The following is a 24,181-nucleotide window of genomic DNA, read 5'->3' as shown; positions in this document are numbered from 1 at the left end:
CACGGCAAGAGGAGCTGGATTCTCTGCACACCAGGACCGAAGTTAAAAAGGTCTTGTTCTGTCTGTAAGACAGAGCAATTCCTTCTGCATGTGGAACTGGACAGGAATCCTTTAAAGGAATGTATTTGCTCCACATCCTCTAGGTCACAAGGTAGAAGCAGCACTGAATGGCTCACATGAATTCCTCTGCCAGTTTATCCTGGCAATATTTTCTATTTAAACAGCCAAGGCTCCAGAATTAGCATGGACTGTCTAGAAACCTCAATAAAACTAAGAGCTTTGCCAAGAAATAGTCTAGGACAGGAAAAAAAAAATAGTGAAGCCCTTCTCACAGATCAACAACAGAAATCTGCAAAATTTTCCTTCCCAGGAATGAAGAACTGTATTTTCTCCTGCTGTCATGCAAGGGTTGGGTGCTGGAGGACTGGTCAGGTTCTCAAGATTAGGATGAGGGCACCTGCTCTTTTCATGTGGCACTGGATTGGTCAAGGAAGACCTAATCAGAAATTTCATTGCTGAAGCAGAGGATACTCTTGTGTTAAGAAACTAGCAGTTCTAATTTTTTCTGGAGGAAATAATTTCAGGAGGTAAGATACAGATCGAGCTAAATTAACTTAATTAAAGGAAATGCAAATGCAGTCAAACACATTTTCTAGTAGTGAGTGTAGATTCTACTTGCTGCAAGCACAGAATATCTCCAAGAGTCTGGATTTGACAAATAGTGGGAATAATTGTACGTCTAAAACATTAAAAATATCTTCTATCAGAAGGCTGGATGAAAAAAGGAATTTTTTTTTAAGTCTTGCAAATTAAAAAAACAAGCCTAAAGACCATGAACTGATTTCCAAGATATTCAAACTAGTTTAGATCTTACTTTTAATCCAGTTAATTATTTTTTTTATTCTCCATTCAACCAATTATCAGATTAATGTTCTTATGTAATATGTAAAATAGTCTTTTGATAATAAGAGATTATAAAAGAAATGCTGCAGAGTTTGCTTCAGAAGAAAGCGCAGCAAGATTGAAATCTGCAGAATTCCAACTTGAAAGAGGCTATTAACTCTGATAGCAATTGCATGTACCATTACAATTGCATATTCCACAAGAAAATGGGGTGCATCACTTGGGGCATGGAAGACAACTGCAGATCTTTACTGTAGGAATCATTAAAGATTGTACATAAATACCATTCCTTGGATTTTCTGCTTAGATCTTCCAGAATTGCTATATTTATCAAAGCCTCATTTTCAGTTTTTTTATTACAGATGTTGATTATAACTGATTTGCAACTTTATAGTTGCACCTGAAGGACATTAACCAGAGAAAGGCCAACAAGATGATTAAAGAGATGGAGCATCTCTCCTGCAAGGAAAAGCTGAGAAAATTGGGTTTGTTCAGCCCAGGAAAGAGAAGGTGACCTAAATGGGTCCTTCCAGTACCTGAAAGGAGCCCACAAGAAGGAGGGAGAGGGACTTTTTACAAGGGCCTGTGGTGACAGGACAAAGGGAAATGGCTTCACACTGAAGGAGAGTGGATTTAGATTAGATATTAGGAAAAATTTCTTTGCTGTGAGGGTGGTGAGGCCTGGAGAAGTTGTGGGTGACTCATCCCTGGAAGTGTCCCAGGCCAGGTTGGATGGAGCTCTGAGCAACCTGGTCTGTTGGAAAGTGTCCCTGCCCTTGGCAGATGGTTTGGAAGTAGATGATTTTTTAGGTCCCTTCCAACCCAAACCATTCTATGATTCATAGATTTCATAGGTATTTCAGTCTTCCTAGACTCTATTCTGGAAAAAAATAGAAATCCTTCTGTTTTACAACCTAAGAACTGATGCTCAGCATGAGTTTTTTTACTCTGCAGGGTTGGTGACGTGGCTTTTCAGCTGCCTGTATCACTTTCCTTCTCCAAAATCTGTTCATCCTCTCAGTCCTTCACGTTTTGGCCGTGTGCCTGCTGAAAGCAGGTGCATTTGGAGAAATGACAGCTTTCTCAGGACTCAGTAATTTAATTAACTCGTTTTTAGCTGGATTATTTGAAAAAGCTATCCCAGCTGTCTGGTGGTCAGTACCTTGCTTGTGTGCTAAGCTATGCTAGTCAAACTCCCTGTGTCCCTTCTCTTCAGTGGCATCACGCTTCTCTAGAAGCAGCTGGAAGGTTGCTAGACTCACAGTGAGGAGTGAGAAGATCCAGGTTCCCTTTTTAGCTCTTCAAACTGTTTCACAAAGGCTCACCTTGAGAACTGTGCTGCGTCTTGGGTTTCTGCTCCTATTTCTAAAAAGACATTTAAGTAACTGTGACATTTATAAAGGGAAAAGCTACTTAGTGATAAACAGTTTAATCACTGAGATAATTTAACAGCTTTTTTCTGTGGTCTACTTGGTATTGTGAATAGAAAAACAAACAATTCTTCAAATATCCACTTGGGTTTCTGAGCACATTTCTGCTCTGTTTACATTCCATTAACATTCTACTGATACAGATTTACTCACAGTGGTTTTAACTGTGTCTGTCCAGACACATTTTAATGCTTTCTCACAGCTTTCATGAGTAAATCTTGATTTAAAAAAAATTACTCACCCTATCAACAATGTCAGATTCCTTGATTATTTAAATAAGGACAGAAGGCTGTCACTTATGTCTCAGATATATAGCAGAGGTCACTAAACTTAAATAAAGACTGAAAAAAATAGCTTGCAAATTGCTCTTTAAAACATTAAAAATTATATCTTTCCAATTAAAAATCTGAATTTTCATGTCTTTTCCTGTTCATATGATATTTGAAAGCACCAGAGAAAAATATTTTTAATGGACCTTCATGTCATAGTCCAGGACGTCAAGAGGCATGTTGTAAATTGATGGACATTAATGAAGTAAATTATGCATCAGAAAGGTGGTCTGGAGACTTGGACAAGAAAGTGTCACCTCCTTCTCTTAATCACTCCTGAAGAGTAATTAAATGACTCCTTAAATCAGGGTCTCATAGGTGCTGCTTGGTTTAGCTTTGTAATTCTGAGCTCCCTGTGACTGATAACTGATGACTGATGACATCTTCATTGAATCACAACATAGAATCTTTAAGGGTGGAAAAGCCCCTTTAGGATTGAGTCCAACTCTTAACCTAGCACTGGGAATTCCATGAAAACCAGGCCCTGAGTGCCCAGGTGCCGTGCCTGGACACCTTTTAAACACTTCCAGGGAGGGTGACTCAGTCCCTGTAAGGTCAAGGAGGGAAGCTTGCATTGGCTTTCTCTCTCAGCTCCTTACAGCTCCATCAAAACAGAGCAAGGAGCTGTGACTCAGCCATACACATCTATCCTACTCAGCATTAGTAATTTTTTAGACCACCAAAGCCCTACAGGCAATATCATTTATTAAGCTTATGTCAGTGATCATTTTATATGTATTTAATACATACGTCAGAATCTTATCTTTCCACCCATGCTGATGTATCTTAGACTTGGGATGGTTTTGTGTGAGTGTGTATGTCAAAGGGGAGGGATGGAGAGAGGGAGAAGAACACAGGAGCAAAGGAGAAATGAAAGCAAAGGAGAAACCTCTGAACAAACAAACCAGAGTAAATGTGTGTGGATCCATCTGCAGTGTTGGAAAACTGGAATGTATTAAATGTGCCTGTTCATTGTTGTAGTGGGTAATAGATTAAAATCTTCAGAACAATTTTAAAATATTAACCATTCATATTTTAATTGTTGGATATTTTTACATGCATCAAATTAACACACTTCTTTAAAGTGGTTGATACCCTTAAATTGGGTTCAACATGCAGCCATTGCTATAAATGACTTTTTGTATAAGAGCTTCTGATCCCTCCTCTGGCCATAGTCTCTGGTGTTCAGAGGTTTCTTGAGTTGTGGCTCACAGTGATTTTAAATATCTAAAATAAAAATACCTCTTGCTTTTCTTAGGTGCAAAATCCACCATGAAGCCCCTTGCAGCTTTTGAAACCCCCAGACAGATGCAAGGCTAATGTGTTTGTGAAGTTACTATCAGCCTTAAAACCCTGAAATGCTGAAGCATTACTATCTTGACTTTTATGTCAAGATGAATGAAAAAGAAAGTCACTTCTAGGATTGCAGGACTGTATTTGTTTGAAAATGTCTGGTTTTACATAGAGGTGGAAGGGCAAAAATAGGCTGTTTTTCATAAATGCTGAAGTATCTTAGTCTTGATGGTTGCCAGAATTTCTAGCCTTAAAGAACTAGCTATTGATATTGTTCTGTGGCATTTCTGGCTTATTATTCTATGGGTACAAAGCTATGGGTGTTGTTAACAGAAAGGTACCAGAGGGATCAGGGTTGACAGCACGAAGGGTTATATCAAGTCTCATCTTTGTCCCTTGTCCCCAACCTGTCTCCTTCTAAAGATTTGTTTTCCTTATGAATCCAGCAGGTTCTCAGCAGCCCCTGACCTTTTCACAGTAAGTGATTTGTTGAGTGTGCCCCTTTGGCTGTGTGGCAGGGCCATGTTTCTCCAGGTATAGGTGCCCAGTTTGACTCAGGGAATTTAAGGGCATATTAATACTCCGATCTTCCTGAGTCACTGACAAGAGTTTTGCATCCCATCTGTGAACTCTGACATTTATGTTGGAGAGCAGCAATCCCATGGTTGCTTCACTGATGCTGAAGTGCGTGGCTCAGATTTATTATCATCTTGATTTTTTTTCCCTTTTTTTAATCTATCACAGCACAATCAAAGTGCTTAAATCAGCAGCTGTGGAGAGTAAACCCTGAATTCATCCTCAGTGAACTACAGTACCTCCAGTTTGCTGTTCCCTGAGAAAGCTGCAGAACTGGATGCCTCCTGCCCACTGTGGAGTGAGAAATACAAGGAGAAAAACCCCTCAAGCTGCCCAGTTTCAACTTTATATTCATGACTAAATACAACATGAAATGATGCAATTCATAAGAAATTGTTCCATTTACAAGAGTTGTTGCTACTTGTTCTTTCTACAGATTGCTTTTATTAAAATGTCTTGCATGGCTGTACAATTAAACCCAAGAAAACAACATTCCAGATTTATTCAGATCTTACTCAAAGCATACATTCTTTAGTATATGCTTTGCAAAAACAAGCAAGTTGAAGTTCTTTTCTGTATTCAGTTTTGCCAAAATTAGGAAGGCTTCCAAGAGCATCTCAGCTTTAAAATAATCCATGTCTAGGAATGAAAAAGCAGAAGAGCAGTCTGAATGATAATATTATCGAATCTGTTTCTCAGTTCTGTTCTTTAGCTGCTGCATTCCTAAGATGTTTCACTTCAGATTTCTCTTGATTTTCTCTGTTTTCATATCTGTTCTGCAGTTTTCTCTTAGACAGTGCTGTTGACAGACAAGACATTTGGACTTGATCTTAAGGATCTTTTCCAAGCCAAATGATTCTATGAGTTTATGACTTCCAGAATTACCCACTCATAATTCTGAAAGACTTAAGCTATTTCTTTTGCTCTCTAGCAATGGAGTATGAATAGAAAATATATATATATTCCATATTCTTTCCTAACAGTGAATTCATAGTAGACATGATTTGATGGTAAGTTATTAATTCATTTTCTTTTCTAGTAGTAAATATCCCTGCCAGTAAGGCTTTCATCACCCCCTAATACTTACGGATCAGCCCAAAAATCTTCCTTTTATGAAGTGGGAGCCCTAAGTTCACAAAGAACAACAGACACAGAATACATTAGCTGTGGCTGAAATATTTTTAACAGAAGTCAATGTGAGTGTTGCAGTGCATCTGGCTCCTCTTCTGAGAAAGATAAATGCTTTCAAGGCTGCCTTTATTTCCTTTTGTGCCAGCAACTCCCTCCTAAAAGAAAAATCAGGCTATATAATCAGCTTAAGATGTTAGTGATTTGTGATGCTAATAAGCAATAAATTTCCTCTTTATCCATATCAGTCTAGGCAGGCAACTTTCTTGAAGTCCCTTGTGAGGTTTCAACACTTGTGACAACCTTTTTATGATCTGCCAATATAGAGAAAGCAAATGAATTTTGGCTCTTCCTTAAATGTAAAGCAAGTACTGTAAATATTGAACCACTGTCAAGTGCCAGACTCCCATAATGTAGGCTTAGAGTCGTTGATTCTGAAAAGGAAGCTAATGAAATAATTGACCTCTTTTCCATTGCAAGCAATCTGGCTTTAAAGAGAAGCTTGCACTTCTACTCTATGTAAATTGTCCAGAAAAGTAATACTATCTTCTTATTTATTAAATATTTATTAAAAAAAAAAATACACCAAAAAATTAAAAAAGGTTCAAAAATAGATATTTTTTGTTAGGTCATTCAAAATTAGAAAGGCTAATTGTTTCCACTAGACTTAATAAGGTTATAGAGAAGGAGGGACCACTGGTGTGTGAAATTCAGTGCTTCTAGTAGGAAAAAGATTGGAAGTTTGAAAGAAAAATACAGACTTTGACTAGAACTATATGAGCAACACAACTCTAATTAACCATGGCTGTCTCTGTGAAAGTATCTGTTAATCATATTCATCACATTATAGATTTGTGTGTATATATTTAGTCTTTAGGTATTAATGTGAAACTTAAATTTTGTTGAAGCTCCAACAGCCCTTCATACTCTTTAGTGCTCTGTCCACATCTCTCAGTCCTTTGTCTTAATTTAATTTCACAAATTTTGGAAGATGTCTCTGCACATGGCAGAGGGATTGGAATGAGATGGTCTTTAAGGTCCCTCCCAACCCAAACCATCCTATGATTTTATGATCTCTCTAGCTGTCGTTTTGAGCACTTTGGGAGAATATTCCTGTACAGTTTTATACAAATGGGAAATGAAATGCTGCTCTGTCATTTCCTTTAGTACTCTAAAACACTTTACTGTTATTGCAGCTTACTGGGCTTTCAAGGACTATAATGGAACTTGGAGCTTATTGGCGTGGTTCAAATGAGCTGTTTGCTCTTCCATAACCTGGGGACTTCCTGCTGCTGGCTATATACTGCAGAAATAAATGGCAATTTCTCTTCATTATTATTCATAAGGTCATAATATTCAAGATTAATGTGTGCTCGGATGGCTTAGTCATTAAAATATTCACAAATCTTGACAGTTTCATAATTTTTTACACATGCAATTTGTCCAAAAAAATTTCTACTGGAAAATTTCTCTTCGGTTATTCTTTATTCATTCTCTGTCATTCATTTTGCTATTAAAACCTTTCATTCTGCTAATGAGGGAACATACACAGTATTTGCCAAAAGTGACTAGTCATTTTGTTCAACTAGAGGAGAAGTTAAATCCTTCAATTACTGCATGAACTTCTATTTTGCATAGCGTAAAAAAAGCCAGGATAAACACTTGCAAAACATTAATTAACAGCTCCATTCACTTTGTGAAGGATCCTGCAAGGAAAAGAAAAGTCAAAATGCATCACATTAATTGTTTTCTTGGAATAAATAATCTGATTCTGTGATTTAACACATGCAGCGAAGAAGCAGAAAATGTCACAGGAACTTTAGTCCTACAAACACAACTGCTCACTGTGAAGGACCTCACAAGCTTGATGGTCACAAGAATTTGCAGTGTGTGTCTGCTCCCAAAATTCCTTTCCCACTTGTAATATCACCAGCTTTCCCTTTTAGCTAAGAAGACACAAGCATTCCTCAAATGCCAAATGGCTTTTAGAAGATTTTGTGTTCCTTTGCTCCAGCTACTTTTCCTGTCCTGCAAATGTATCACTCCCCATGATTCTTCCTAACAGGGTAAAATAGAACCATTAAAGCCATCTCCATACACAGAGTACTTGAAAATCTGGCATGGTATCTTTAGAACTGCTGTCCTCTCTTCTGTTCTATTTTAATTTATGGATTTTTTCCCCCAGTTTAAATTTTTTACGCTCGGCATTAGAAAACCAAAGGTATACAGTAATTTGGCACATTTTATCACTCGTATGAAGTGTGTATTGAAAGAGAAATCAATAATAAGCAAAAAAGAACCATGAATGAGGCATGGGGACCTGGGGAAAATTTTACTGCAGCCGCGTATATGCAGACATGAAAAATTCTTTTTTTCTACTGCACTTGGTGTCCATGTCACTTGCGGAGCAAAAGCTTGCGTTTCACCAGAGGAGCAGCATCATTCTTTGTCAGTAGATACTGCTGCAGGATGGCAGGGAAAAATGCAAGCCCTTGGACATACGACTCCTCTCAGCTCTGTCTTTAAAAATCACTGCTCATGAAGCCAGCTGTCTGATTAGTGAAGGCTTTTTTGTCACTTACAAACTGTAGCACAGTATTATGTGTCAGCTAAGTTGTCAAAGATATTCGCATTAATGCAGACTAAATATATTAGAGATCCTCTGTGCAAACAGTAATAAATTCTTCTTAGAACAAGTTCACATACAATTTCACTTGTAATTAATCAACTATCTAAGTATGAAATTGCCTTACCTGAATTACAAACAAGACATTGTGCTTACATAACTTTTCTTCTTTGTAAGCTAAACTTTTTGCAAAACAAAAAAAGGTGTAATTTACTGTGTTCTGTGTACTTTTTTCTTGTTATTTAATGTCCATGAACAATTTGCTTTAGGTTTTGTTGGTTTGTTTGTTTTGGGTTTGTTTTTTTTGCCTTAAGCTTTAGTTTTCTGATCTTATCAATAAACTATTATGTCAATCTTCTGTCAGTTTTGAGTTGTATCACAGCGATTTCTGCTAGAAAAATACTCAGCACAAACAAATCTCTTACTGCTTTTGCACTTGTTATTGTGAGTATTTTGTATGGCCATCTAGTAATTCTGATTTCATATGGAAATTGTGCTGTGAAATTTATGTAGATTTAAGCTAATTGACAAGTACCTTGGTGAAGTCCTAGGATTACATTTATGAGACTTAGTTAATGTTAAGCAATATTTGGAAAACACATTAAACAAATTTGTAACCGTAGCAAAGCAGATGAAGAGAAAGCACACACTGATAAACTGGAATTTGTAACACTTTTCAGGAATAAAAAGACATGCAAGCCACTCAGAGGATTAGAACCGTGCCTTAACCAACACAAGAGCTTTACATACCCTAAAGCCTACCTAGAAGATGTAGAACACACAACCAGGGAATAAAAAAAAAAATCACTAAAAGCTAATAACAGCCTCAAATACCAGTGAGACCCTGCTACAAATATATCTTCAGAGCATGGAGAATGTTACTACCGTGTGAAGCCCTGACACTGATCTCATTTAGGCCTGTTTTGTGGGTCCACACTCATAAATGTCAGGGTCAGACACAGTTGGAGCATCTTTGTGTTATAAAATGAATATAATTTGAGATTCATTCCCTTGGTTTTCAGCTGCCTTCCTTTAAAGAATTGCACTGAAAGTTTCTAAACAAGGTATTAAGGATAATTAACAACATTTCAGAGAAGAATACATTAGCTGAGAATTATTCCTCTGTCCCAGGAGTCTTTGCCAAGGGACACCTTCCATCCTGAACAAGTGCCGGTTATGTTAATTAAGAAAAACTTGTGAAGCACAGAGGAAACTACAGTGCAATGCCAGGTAAAAATTGCTTCAGGTACTTGATCCTAACACTTCTTCTCTGGAAAACTTAGGGTCTTAGGTTTAAAAAAAACCCTCCAGTTGCTCCTGCAGTACAACTACTGAGCTGAATGATGGCTACTAACCCTCCATGGATGTATTTGCACAAAAGAAAAACAATTCAGATTGTCAAAATCACAGCTAGGATTTAAGCAATAGGCACTGATGTTCTCATTGTTTTTCAAGAAACCAGACTTCAAAAACATATTCCTTAAAATCTCCCCCCAAACAACAAAAAAGTAATGAAAAGGGGAATTTTTTTTTCCTCAGGAAATGACAGCTTGAAATTTCCACTGGATTTAGACAGAATCATATTTGCAAAGATTGATCTGTCCCAATATATCCTGTATTCTAGTAATAGGATTATTCAGAAAAAAAATTTCTTCATTATTTTATTTGAATGCCTTTTGAAATTTATTGGGTGTAAATAGGGAAAGATTGCATCTCTTGCACTAAAAATAATCTGTATTGCAAGATTTTGAATTGCTGAGATTTGTTTCACCACTTGCTAGCCAAACTTCACCCAACAGATTGACTGTATATTACAATACTTCTGGAATATTGGAATAGTCATTTTAATAAAAACAGGAGAGTAAATCAGCAGGGAGAAGAAAGTTTGTTGTGCTTTGACAAGAATGTGTAAAAACTCTCCCAGTTAGGATTTCTAGTAAAACTCCTTCAGCCTCAAGTTAAACCAAATTACAGCCAGTTTGTTGGGATAGGAGTTCATTTGGTAGAACACCCGTCACATCCAGGCAACCAACAACTTGATTGCCTAAATAATTACATTATTGATCAGCAGTTCCTTTGATTAAATGTCCCCTCTGTGCCTGGATGATGAGAAATTGCCTGTTCAGTTGTTTTTTATTTCTCATATGTTGGCTCTTATTTGAATCTTTTGGAGTCAGACAAATCCAAACAGTATAATTTGTGCTTTTTGACTCCACAGCTCCAATTGCATGTCTAGACACATAAATTGATCTGCATTAGCTATCGACCTTTCCCATTGCTGGCTAATTTAGATATTTTATTTTGTATAAAATTTAGCAATCCAAATGGTAACTTAATAAATACAAGGAGGAAAAAGAAAACCTTCAGTCCTTTTTTCACATATGAAAAGGCAAAGCCACCACATTTCTGTATTTTGCTGGTCTGATTTTTTGGTGAGATTTTTCAGCATCAGAGTTTTAGAGGATAAAGCACAATGATTTACTCCAGAAAAAACAAGTCACAAGCCTGCACTGTGGTACTGTCAGTGTTTGAATGGAATCATTATACATTTATCTTTGGTCTTGCAGCCTCCCATACTGAACAACACTCATGCACCATGTATGTAAAAGCTCAAAACAATTCAAATTCTTCTAGAAAAACATACAATTTTATTCAAAGTCAATATAAAAGTTTATGTTCAGTGGATCTGTACTAAAAACCTCTGAAATATAAATAGAAGCATAATTTTATTGCATTTTTACTAGATAATCTACAAAGTGCAGTTATGTCTTACATCGTTACTGAAATTTTGTTTATTGTGATCTAAAAAATGTAACCCACTTAGTATTTTATCCCTGCCAAAGTGAGATTATTCTATCAACCTACTTGGTGACTCTCAAACATTGGAATAGGTTGCCCACAGTGGCTGGGAAGGTCTCCATCTTTTGGAGAAATTTCATCTGTGCATATTCTGTGTGAGGTGACCTTGCCTGGGCAGAGTGTTGAACTAAATGATCTGAAGGGATCCCTTCCCCAAAGGTTCTGTGATTCTCTTTAATAAGAGAATCTGAAGACAAGATAATTTATATTCCTATCATACAATCTCTTGACATAAAAAGCGGGATTTTTCTTTTCTGTGTAACAGATCTACATTAAAATGTAAGTAAAAAAATGTAAAATAAAAAGATTCAGCATTCAGCAATGACCACACTGAGTCTTTTTGATAAAAGGGCTGAGGGGTTTTTTTATCTCACTGACTGTAATAAAATCTGTCACAGACAGAAAGGCCACATTCATCTCTCCGGTCTGTGGTAACAACTGATGGTGTGATCCAAAGGTAGAAAACTCAACTTGCTGTTTTCACATCATTTTTAACCTTGTGATTGCTACAAGAAAAAAAAAAACAAACCCAAAACCAAACAAACAACAACAAGAAAAAAAAAAAAAAAACTGAAAAAACTATGCTGATAGATAAGCATAGTAGATAAATGAGGTTGAAGTCAGTAGAATAAAAGGCATTGAAACATGGAAACCTGGTCAAAAATTTATTATTGCATCCGAATATCTGTAAGACAATGCCATGAGCAAGATGTTCAGAGAGCCCGTGTCCTTCCTGGAAAGCACAGCTGAATTCCTGGTTGTTGGAGCTGCATGGAAATAATGGCAGTGCCTCCCCAGTCCTCTAACAACGAAGTCACAGTCTCAATAGACAAAGAATTAAAGGCAGCTACCAGGTCTCAAGAATGTTTAATCTGGGGCCACGCTACAGGTATGTTCTCTTGTTTTCTGTCTATCCAAAGGCCTCTTCTGGTAGTGGGGAACACATTGCCCAGCAGCAGCATGCTATAATCAATGTGCTATAATCCAAGTATTCTGACATGCTGGAATTTGGGAGCTCAGCTCTTAGTGCAGCCATGATGACAAAGGTAGAATTACGAAATTTTGACTTGGATTCATATCAAGATGCTTGGCTGGCGTCATGGCATTCACAGAGGGAATTCAGAAGCAGCTGGATTTCTGAGGAACACTTTCTGTGCTGCAGATCTCATTTCTGTGAGGACAAAGTAGTAAAGACTTACCCTGCTCTCATTAAAAAGCAGAGGAAATCACTGGCATCAGATGAGTACTGCTACCACAGGAGAATACAGATAAACAGGCTTAGAAAAACTCAGACATCTGGAAAGATGGAGTAAAAATTATAGAGAAAATACAGTATGTAACAGTTCAAGTGGCTAATAGAAAAGCAGCTCAGGGATGCAGCCAAAAATCTCTTCACGTGGGACTGTGCTCACCTTAGATGTTCACCATGGATCTGCACTGTTGTTGAAAATTGCCTGCCAGGCACACAGGATGTGAAAATTACTGTCTGATGAAAGGGAAGAGCTTAGAGCACTACCCTTTAGTCTGCTATCTTCCACAGAAGCAAGACAGATACGTGATGGTCTCTTTTCCACCCACAGAAACAAAAATTTCATACAAAAACTTCTTCCTGCCACAAAGGAATCGGGAAGAAGTAAAACCAAGATGATGGACAAAAACTCCCCTGTCATGCTGTGACCTGCACTGTTTGCTGCCCAGCTTCTCTGCAGGCAAGCTGTGAGGTGAAGGTGTTACATTTGTTATTAAAGCCCCCCAAACTCTCCAGGTGAAAAAACAGTTTGTATTGCCCTCATGTGTTTTTTCTCACAGTGTCTGTTCTCTAGAAAACTTCCTCTGCTCAAGTCATCTTCATGGTAGGGTAGGGGACTGCTGATCTACTTTTCAAATTGTTCCTCACCTTCATATTCACACGCCCTTATCATTGGCCAGTCTTCTGTTCTCACCTTGTAATCTTCTGGCTGCTTCGGATAACTCCAAATTTCTCATTTCTTTCAATGCTGGGTCATTTACTTGAATCAGGTCTTTGAAAGAAATGGCCTTTTTGCAGACTTCTCCAGGAAATCCAAGACAAATTACTTTATTCTAAAGGCCTTCTTTCACTTCTGTATCCTTGATCCTCAGCTCTTTAATCAAAAAGAGGTTGTGCTCTGCCTCCACTGCCAATTTGTTTACCAAAAAATATTCAAAAAGTATCAAGAACTACCATTCCACTCTCTCCCAAATTCTCTTTTATGCATGGAAGGAATTTCTTTAATTAATTTTATCTCTGGAAAACTCTTTGCTGTAATTCCAAGCAGCCGCTATGCTGTCCCCACTGTTCATGAGCTTTGTCTTGATATGACTCGGAGAAGGACAGAAAGGGCCATGCTGGCTAAAATTGTTTGAAATTGGTTTGCAGCATGCAAAATAAACTGGACAGCTCCTGTGTGAAATGGATTGCAGTGTCACTCCCCCCACTGTGGAAATTTAATCTGGCTGGCTGGTGAGAATGAGACTCATAGCAGGGGCAGAAGGTATTGACTTGTCCACTTTTTTTAAAAAATGTTATTTTTATTTTGGAATGGACTGGGGCTGTTTCATTTGAATTGTCATTTTTAAATAATTGTCTTAGTAGAAGCAGTGCGTTTCAACCTTCTGTCATCCTTTGAGAATTCAGGCTGGCTGTTTGCTTAGAGAGATGCAGCCTGACACTCTGAACCTACACACAGTGTGAAAAATTGCTTTGATCAGCTTGTGTTTATAATTTAAGGCAGTAAAATAGAATCCTCACTAATTGTGTTCAAGGCATGATGTATTGTGTAATCCACAGAGAGATTCATTTCAAAAACATTGTAACCACAAAACCAGCTGTTCCACTGAGTCATTTTCCCAACGTGCAACTTAAAGCAAAACATAGCAGAACCCACTCCCATAACTTATTTCTGTTGATGGAGTAGGATAATGCTGGAAATGGGGGAAAAAACAACAGAAAACTCATCTCCACATTCCTTTTTATACCAGAAGTTTGGAAAAAGAAAAGAAAGAGCCTTTGGAGTTAAAAAACCCAGTAAAACCTCAGTTTTAAAGAGATATTGGTGTCCTAATTAGATTAAGAAGAGCAAGCCATGCATTGATAGTCAAAAATAATTTGCAAATATAGGAATGAGTCTAAAATTAGATGGGATGGAATTAAAATAATAAACCAAGATACAGCAGTGCAATACTTTAAAAATTCATGTCACGGAGGTGCTTGTGTGCATATTTTCATGGTGTTTAAGCCTAATAGAGGATCTGTAAGAGAAGCTAGCAAGAACTGGTAAAACAGGTAGAGGAAACTTCACTACATGAAAAGAAAAAGAAAACCAAAAAGATAAAATGTACTGCAGGCACGGCTCTTTCGTCAACAGGAAGTGGAGTGAGCAAGTGAAAAACCCTTTTCACATTTAGAATGAACTTTCATCCCACCCAGCTTTTGTAGGGAAATTATAAGCTAGGTTCAAGTCTTACACTGAATTCCAAACTTCTTCTTTTCCCTTGGGGGGAAAGAAATGAGAACTTTTAATAATTTTATGACTGTTGCAGGGACCAGAATTTAATTTGCAGTGCAGAGGTGTTTGCCTGCCGTGTCGGCGCTCCGGAGACCCAGAGCGCCGAGGCGTGACACGGCTGCGCTTCTCTTGTTTGCAGATATCTCCATAAGCCTGCTGTCCCTGGTTGTCACAGCCTGCGGCCTGGCTCTGTTCGGCGTGTCCCTGTTCGTGTCCTGGAAGCTGTGCTGGATCCCGTGGCGGGAGCGGGGTTTGCCCTTCGGGAACAAGGACAGCAAGCAGGAGCCGCTGCACTACGCGGACGCGGACGCCAATGAGCGCGACTACAGCGAGGACTACCTGGGGCAGCCCACCGCCTACCCCGAGGCCTCCATGAAGATCAGCCACACGTCCCCCGACCTCCCGCTGGACACCCAGGCGGGAGCCAAGGAGAACTGCGTGCCCAACGTGCGGATGCAGCGCCAGACCACTGAGCCCACCTCGTCTGCCCGGTCAGTAACTCCAATTTCTCTCTGTTCTTCGCGAATACAGCCCAAAAAGCACGGCACAGTGATCTTAAAACAAGGTATCATTCTCTTGCCACGTTCCTTAAATATATATATATATAAGTTATTCACTGAGGTGTACAAACCTCGTAGGTTGAAGCAACAGGATCACAATCCTCTTCCACTCTTCTCTCAACTGATGCCATGTTGGGACTACCTAAAAACAGGCACCAGGCAAAATTAAGGGAATAAAATGCAGTTGTGTTCATTGAATAAATACATATATTTATTGAATAAATATAAAATAATCTTCAGTAAGTATAAAAAAATACCTGAAGGCCCATTATTGAAGGGCCTTCAGGTACATTTTGGGCAGACAAAGCCCACCCAGGGGCTACACCTAAAATGGAGGATGCGCCACGGGTTTCATACTTTTGTAAGTTTGGTTCATTTGCATATTGGGGATTGATCTTCCAATTACAGCTTCAGGTAATTAAGTCATTTACCCCCAGTTTACTCCTCCCCAACTCACTTTTGTTTACAACTCTTGGGGCCTGAGAAAGTGAGGTGTCCTTGATTCCCAGGCCTGGAGAGGAATTGTTCTGCCTGACCAAACTGGGATAACAGCAGCTCACACTCAATATGGAGTTTAGAGTTACACACTAAGGAATTGCAGGATTACAAATGTATGAAAAATATAAAAGCTAAACTCTTAAGGCATCACAACTACTGTCCCATTGGTGCTTTTCCCTCAGGAGCTGGATAACACAGAGCCCTGCATCCTTTAAAAGCACCAGGACAGCCTAGATTTAGCTTGTAAAGCATATTCATTTGCACTTAGCACTGGTGCTGAACACTCAGTAATATCTCCTCAAAGATTTTTCCAAAGAAGAAAAGTAGGGCAAGCTAATGAAACTCTTGCAAGAGTTAGAAATAGGATTAAAAAAATCATAGATTTTAACCACAATCATGACTGTGGGGGGAAGAGCGACTGAACAAGAGTCAGTGAAGTCTCCAGCGAAACTGGAAAACCAGTACACAAGGGAAGAGGAAAGGGGGAGGCTGAGAGTGTGTGCAGGGGCAGGTGAAAAAAGGATTATGTTTCATACAGCGAGAATAAGGATCAGCATGTTAAGAGCCAGCAAATATCTGAGTCAAAGCAGAAGCACTTCAGTTGGAGAAGGTACAGCACTAGCCCAGTGGCTCTTTGCTAGCCTCTTTTGATTCCTCCACAGGATATTCTAGGCCTCTCACTGACATGAGGTGCTTTAGGGTTGAACTTTTTTTTTTCCTTTGGTGACATGATAATATTTTATGCTGGAAATGACTAATGTAGAGCCATAAGATTATGTATTTATTATGCAACAAGAGAAAAAACATTAGGATAGCATATAAGAGGCTGTTCCTGCTTTAAGCATGGGTAAACAGATATTTACCAGGAATGAATGAACAATTATAGCAGAGGAACTCTTGCTGATTACATTCAATATAGATAGCTTTGAATTAATCCTGTGCTGGCATTTTCCACATGCTCTTTCTGTGTTCAACCTGAGCTCCTGGTGCTCCAATACACTGATTGCTGCATATGAATAGGACAATAAAATGGAACTCATAAAAGATTAGAGTTTTACCTAATTCAACTTTCACATCTCCCTACCACAACAGGGATTGAAAATTTGATTTTTGTTACCATCCATGAAGGAGAAATTTCAGTCACAGTAAGTGTGAATTATTAAATTTCACTGGACCGAAGCTAAAAGCAACTTTCTTAACCTCAGTTAATGAAAGTAAAGGAGCTTTTCAGCCAAAGTACCTCAGAGTTTATTACATCAGGTGTGAGAAAAAAAGGAAAACAATTGTTGGAGTGATCAGCAAACCGTTTCAGCCCAGCTTGAGACATGGGAACAGACAATGATGTGGCATTAGCAGTCTGGTGCTGAAGGTCAGCTCTCACAAACTCTGGGTCTCAGGGTTTATCCCTTTGTTACAAACCCGACCCCGTCGTACGTTAAGGAAACACCAAACACAAATGGGATCTTCAGCGCGTGTGCACAGCCTGTTTCAATTCTTTCTCTTTGGCTTTAAGGCACAACTCGCTCCGGAGACAGCTCAACCTGTCCAACCCTGACTTCAACATCCAGCAGGTCCAGAAGCAGGAGCAGCTGACAGGCATCGGCCGCATCAAGCCAGAGCTGTACAAGCAGAGATCGCTGGACACGGACGACGGCCGGAGGAGTAACAGCAAGGCCTGTGGAAAACTCAACTTCATCCTCAAGTACGACTGTGATCTAGAGCAGCTGATAGTGAAGATTCACAAGGCCGTCAACTTGCCGGCAAAGGACTTCTCTGGAACTTCAGATCCCTACGTGAAGATATACCTGCTCCCTGACAGGAAAACAAAACACCAGACTAAAGTGCACAGAAAGACCCTAAATCCAGTATTTGATGAAGTTTTTTTATTTACTGTCCCCTACAATGATCTCAACACAAGGAAACTACATTTCTCTGTGTATGACTTTGACAGATTCTCCAGGCACGACTTGATTGGCCAAGTGGTAGTGGATAATTTTTTAGATTTGGCAGATTTTCCCAGGGAATGTAATATTTGGAAGGATATTGAATATGTCACCAACGTAAGTATTATAATTCTTCTTTTTGAATTTTATTTGTTTCTGACTTTATTTCCCTAATCTGATTAAAATTGAAATTGTCTGTTCAATTTGTGAAGGAAAATACTCTATTCTCTCTCTTTCTCAAGTTTTGACCTTAATCCAGGGAAATTGACAGTACATTTTCAGTCCTCAATTCTTGTTCCTTGGATATATTAAAGAATGTTTTATGTAGGAGACAGTGAGTTTAGTCATTGCCCTGCTGATAGGGCAGAAATGCTGGAGAATGTTTTAATCTTACTTAATCTGAAGCTTACTTAAGGAAATATTACTTTTCTTATTTTGCCTGTCTTCCTGTTTTGCATGATTTTTTATATAACTTACAGCACACTAATCAGCCAGAAGTGCAGATTCAACATTTCTTATGTAGCAATCTTCAGTTCTTCAAAAGACTGAAGACTTCATTCTCATAAAGTCAGAAAACCCCACAGCTATAATCCAGCCAAATAGAGTTCAGACAATGCTGTTCCATGAAAGCAGTGAACTGAATTGGTTTAACTCTTTGTTTGGCATCGCTGTGTTCCCAGGGAAATGAGGAACGTATTTTAGAAGTCTGTATTTCAGTTATCCCAGAATCTCTGTTATCAAGTTCTGTGCAGGAATCCAAACATTGATTAGGTATAAAATCATGGAAATTACTTCCAAAAAAGAAGGAGCTTTCTACTCAGAGCAGGAGCCAACCTCCTTGTAATGCCATTAGAGATGAATCCCACACATCCTCGGGAGGACAGACCTTCAGTGAGAATGATACATTGCAGAAACCCACAGGGGTGAAGGCACCAGTGCCAAGTGTCAGGAAACATTTCATTTGCTATGTCAAACCATACTCCAGTGGAGTGCACATTTTAGAGTCAAATAAACCAGACATCATTAGCAGTAAGATCAAAGGGTAAGTTTATTAGACTACGGTTCAGGAAAGCACTGAAACATCTGCTTAGCTGAGAATAAGAAGTCATTGAAAAGTAAAGGATGTTCTGAGACAAATAACTTTACTGAATTCAGACCCTCACCGAATACCTCTGTGGTCTGCTAACATGCCCATATTACAGACCAATTTGATTTTGTTTTTCCTTGGAAAATTCTTTATGGAAATGGATATTTTCCTAGCTTTAAGGAGAATTCTCTGCACAATCCCGTCCCACATGAGGCTGGAAGTGCAGCAGCAGCACAAGCAGTTCCTCATTTGGGGTACAGGCAGGGGCATGGACGCTTGGTGTCAGGAAGGATAAATCTGGTTTTTGTAGAAGTTACTGCTTTTCAGCTGCAAGGGAAAAGTAAGGATGTGACAGAGCAGATGACAGTCATTCCAAGTGAAAGGCTGCCTTCATACAGCATTAAGTGTCCAAAGATCAACTTCATTTTTCGCAGTCAACTGAAAGCTGAATGTGCACGCACGCTGGGGCTGCTTTGATATGAGCAGGTCATTTTTCCCTGCTTTAACTTAGGCAGAAGATTGGCTCTGGTATTTTCTTTTGAATCACTTCTTCCAAATTTCAAAAGTGATGCAGCATATCATTTGTATTCAGATTTTCTGTAATATATGAAATGAAATTCAGGACTGAAACATGAGTCATTTATTAATTCCTCCTGATACCAATTCTCCCATGAAGTGTAACCCTGTTTATCCAAACAGAACACACTACCTGCCATGGAGACTTGTCACTGGCTTTCCAGCTAACAGAGGCCTTTTCAAAGCAAGTGACTCATGGCACATAGGAGACACATCCAATTTTGGGTGATGTGAGTTCTGAGATAAGAGTATCAGATAAATGAAAGTATGGAGTACCCGGCTTACCAATTAACATTTCCGAAATTTCAAAGGTTAGAATTCATTCCATGAGGTTATGAGAAATACTCCATGCATCATTTAAGAAACCAAATTTCAGCTCATTTTCTCGTCTGTGTAGCTGAGATATCTCTCAGCCTGACAGCAGAAGCTGGATCCTGATGCAGGGCTACTTGGTGAGGCTGCTGCAGTGAATCCTCCTGTGGCTGTTCTCCAGGCCAGCAGACAGCTTTAGTGAAACTCAGAAATAAATTTTGGCAAAGGTTTGAGCCCCATAGGGAAGTTTATGGTTGGAAACCAAAACTGTATCAACTGTAACAGATTTTCAGTAATTTATATTCAAGCATCGTCTTGTTTCAAATAATAATTAGAGAACAGAAAAATGCTGGGCAAAGTCACTGAAGGGAATTCACTTTATGTAGGTCAACAGAAAGTGCACACAGGAAGGATATTCCTAGGAAATGAACGAGAAAAAGGGAAGCTCCACACAAACTGCACGACAGGTTTGTCATACTTCTGAAGAGTACAATTCATTTTAATTCTTTGTGCATCTTATTAAACTGCCTAACCAGCGAGCCCAAAGGCCTTTATTTTACATTCTCCATTTTATTATGTTCTAATCCAATTTGACACAGCAATATAAAAGAATGTATCAAATCCTTCTCTGCCCAGCAAAATGTCCTACTTCAAGTGAGCACTGCAGATTATGCCTGAAATGTCAGCTTTACTGCAAACAATGCCATTAAACTGACCTATTATGCTATGTGCTTTCCTCTGTTTTCTAATAACAGTGGTAGATTTTTTTTATCCTAAACCAGCAGTTTTCATTCTTTAGACTATAACATCTCTTACCATCCCAGAGTTTGAAATTATTTTGTAACACAGACACATTTCAGCATAAAAAATTTTTACGTGCTTAGAAGCAGTCTGGTGCCAAAGACAAATCTCCAATATCAAAATGACTGTTTTTCTAATTCCAGGTCCTCTGAGCATAAAATCTCTCTCCTGTAACACTGACACTTTTTCCAAGCAGGAAAAAGGCAGCAGTGGGCTGTATAATGGTAGAAATAATTAAGTGGATCAACTTTAGCATAAGCATGAAATGAACTAGATAAGCTTTTTTTATCTAACAGTCAGATTACACTGGTTTCTGGCTTATCAAGAAAAAAAGATACTTTTTATTTTTAGCCTGGGCTTCTTTTGTTGTCATGTTTTGTTTAGTAGCATCTAAAACATAGTCAGGGTTTGGGGTGGGGTTTTTGGTTGCATTTGTTCATGAAGTGATGGCATGTTTGAGGAGAAAAAACAAGTGGTTGATAGTGCCTTGGTTGCCATCTTCAAACTCAAGTGGGATCAAGCAAAAACACATGGCTTTGTCACAAGATAGAATGGAAAACCATGAAAGAAGAAGGTGTCAGATATGAAGCAGGAAGGTGTCAGATGGTCCATTTCAGATAAAGGAAAACCTTCTCTTTCAGAAGGTGCCAAGTGTCCTCTTACATAACTTGCTGTGCCCCTAGAAAGGAAAATCCTTTGTCAAAAGTTGCTTGTTAAACATCACTAGCCAATGCAGGGCACAGAGAGCGTTTCTGCCAGCTGGAAATACAGCTCTGGTTCCTCCTGGCTCTTGGGATTCTCAAAGTGCTCAGCACTTGATAAGCAGGTAAACTTTCTTGAAGAGTTTTCTCAACTTAGATGAGAGGAATAACTGGAGTGAGGAAGTCATTTTAGCAGGTAAACTTTGTGGCTTTGGTCTTAGAGTGTAATAGCTTCTGCCACTGATGCTCTTTTCAGCTGTCAAATATAGTTACGTTTAAAATCTAGGCATTGAACAACAAAAACTGCTCTTTTTTCTGTATGTTTAAGTTCATATATACACTTAAAAAAATTCCTATTCCTAACACCCAATTGGCAGTTTTCTCTCATCGCAAAAAGCCCCAATATATCAAGGTGCAGATAGAAATGGAAACAGAAGGAAATATTCTGGATCTAAGAGAGAAGAGAGTACAGAAACAAGACCCTGGGTAATACAGATAGATTTTGAGAAGTAACATGCCACAGACTTTAAGGAATGTGTTTACTAAAACCCAAAAGAGAGTAATGGATAGTTCAAAGCTATGAAGAGACATGAGCTGTATATCAAGTTGTTCACTTTGACATCCAGAAAGAGCCAGCATGTGCCAGAAATTTCAAAGCCAAGAGATTGATTTCATCTGTTTGTAGGAATCTTCAAGCTCTGCAAGTCAAAACACCCTGGTTCAAAAACACAACAGTGTATCAGATAAAGCTGAATTCCTTTAGCACATATTAAGGAAATAAAAGTATATTGGAAAAAAAAAAATAATATGCATGTTGAAATGCATGGTAGTGTTTTGGCAAGGAGAGAGTTAAAAATTAGGGTGGCTATAAGTATTTGAAATTCTGCATTCTAAAAATGCTAATTGTTCATGGCTGTTGCTCTTGAGTTTGCCCAAGCAAGAAAGATTTCAGAATTTGTATTTTTAGGCATTTATGTTGTATAACTGAGATGCAACTGGATTAACATCACCAGAAGGAAGTTTCAAGTTCCCTGTTTTGAAGATGTTAATGCCAAGCACAGTATGTGTGGAAGAGAGATGAAAAGAGGCTAAATATTCCAGTCAGTTGTTCATGGAAAGCATAATAAAAGCATAAAATACTGAAATCTGACTGAACTGAAAAGAACTTCCTCAAAGGCTGCATGGCTGAGGTCCATTCCTGCTAAGAGCTGTGAGCAGTTCAGCATCTGCCAAATGCACATGAATAGGTGCAGCTCATAGGGCTGAGGGCTTAAACCCTCAAAAATCGAGGAAAATAAACATTCTTTGAAAGAAAGAGGTAAATCCTGCCCCTAGCTCACCCACAGAGGAGCAGGCTTGGCCAGCAAGGACAGGACTTGCTCAGGACACGGCGCGGCTAATGGCAGAGATGAGAGCAGGTCCAGGATCTGCAGATTCCTGGCACCAGCTCTAATCCACTCCGCTTGCACTGCTTATCTCCCTCGACAGTGTGCAGACTCTGGAGCTGGCAGGAAGTCAGCTAAGTCCACCTACTCCAGTTCTAAAAACTGTTTAGCTTGTCAAGATGTTTTAGCTAGTGTTTCTGAAATCCCTGTTCTGGCAACTTGCAGGGTTTGGAGAAGTGATGGCAGTGAGCAAGGGCTCAGAAAAGCCTTTAAAATATTTACAGTGGTTAACAAAACTTTTGAATTTGAGGAGGAACAGAAACAAACCAAGTCTCTGTTTATGAATTCAAATCCAACCCATCAATGTCAAGTGCCATATCTACTTTTTTGTGTGTCAGTAAAAGAGAAACAAAAATTGAGTTTTTTTTTTTCCAATACAGAAAACCTATCCTGTATTCACCTGGTGTTCTATTTCTTTAGGCTTTGGCATCAGGGAAGCAACCAGTTATGGTTGTGGAGATGTACCTATTTAATTGATTTGCAAATGCAAGTCTCTTTAGAAGAGACAGGTTTGCAAACCCATGAATCCTCCCTGTTTAAAATCATGGCACAAGCTTAGCAGCAACAACATCTATTTGATGGCTATTTTAAGGCAGTAAACACAATGGGTAAGATTCACCTTGTTTAATGAATTTGTTTAAAAATTAAAATAAAAAATTTAAAAGAAAACCAAAACCAAAAAAACACAATCAAAACCAGAAGTACTCAAAAAAACCCCAAAACCAGAAAGCATAATTGCCTTTGAGAGGCAGATCAGTGGGTATTCATCTTCTCCTGAGTCACAAGGTCACCCTTTGTTGCATTATATTTTCTGTCTATTCTTAATCAACTATACAGAAAAAAAAATGAAAGTGCATGTGTAATGAATCATTTCATAGCCAAAAGATGCTGGGAAGTCATAGATCTTTAATCCTTCCAATTCCTAAGGGTCACCACACTAAGGAGGAAGTAGAAATTAATTAGGCTTCAGCATCAGCACAACAGGTATAGTACTCAGTGTACAGTAGAGAACAGCTGCAGCCCATGTTTTTCTTTTTAAATATATTTTTAACTACTATTTAAATGCATTAATTTTCAAAACTGGGCTTTTCCTTTTGTCTTTTGGGGTTTTTATCTTTGTGAATGTAATGATTGTAATAATTACTTTGCGGAAGATTTGTCAGGAATGCCATACATTTAAATGATTCGGGGCCAGCACTCAGCATGGTTAAACAAAGGACAGACACGGTTATGTACAATCACACAGGGTAGAGATAAAATATTCACAGGTTTTCAGAAAGGTAAAGGCAGCATATGCCTAATTCTGCTGGAGCAACTGGTGAGAGTAATAAACAACAAAACTTGGGAAGAGTCAGGAGTAAAAAAAAAAAAGCCAAGTGCCTTGGAGAGCAGTGGTTTCATAAGGAATTTTTTTCTGTTGGTCCCGAGTCAGTGGTACAAGCACTGCAAGCTTGGCTCTAAAAGGAGTGAAGTCTATTTCATGCAAGGGATTTCCCAACAGCCTTGTAATTCCACAGGCATGGCCAGAAACAGGATGGATCCTGTAATATTACTGAGGTTTCAGCTACCATTTACTGGGGGTTTGGG

At 38.7% G+C, this 24,181-nt stretch overlaps 1 protein-coding gene across 4 annotated transcripts in view; it reads left to right on the top strand.

Annotated features, from left to right (window-relative positions):
* The window catches only part of SYT9 (synaptotagmin 9), a 63,098-nt gene that overhangs the window by 15,623 nt on the left and 23,294 nt on the right, over window positions 1-24,181 (top strand). For all 4 annotated transcript variants that reach the window (XR_011000367.1, XR_011000368.1, XM_068194695.1 and 1 more), the window contains exons 2-3: window positions 14,811-15,162; window positions 17,243-17,789. Coding sequence is in view for 2 of the 4 variants with exons in the window: in XM_068194695.1 (XP_068050796.1) it covers window positions 14,811-15,162; window positions 17,243-17,789 (899 nt within the window). In the remaining 2 variants the exon portion in view is untranslated. The remainder of the gene's footprint in view (window positions 1-14,810; window positions 15,163-17,242; window positions 17,790-24,181) is intronic.

Source organism: Anomalospiza imberbis, chromosome 6 (genome assembly GCF_031753505.1).
Source record: "Anomalospiza imberbis isolate Cuckoo-Finch-1a 21T00152 chromosome 6, ASM3175350v1, whole genome shotgun sequence".
NCBI lineage: Eukaryota > Metazoa > Chordata > Aves > Passeriformes > Viduidae > Anomalospiza > Anomalospiza imberbis.
The sequence above is the reverse complement of the archived record's forward strand: the minus strand, read 5'-3'. Positions and strand labels throughout refer to the sequence as shown.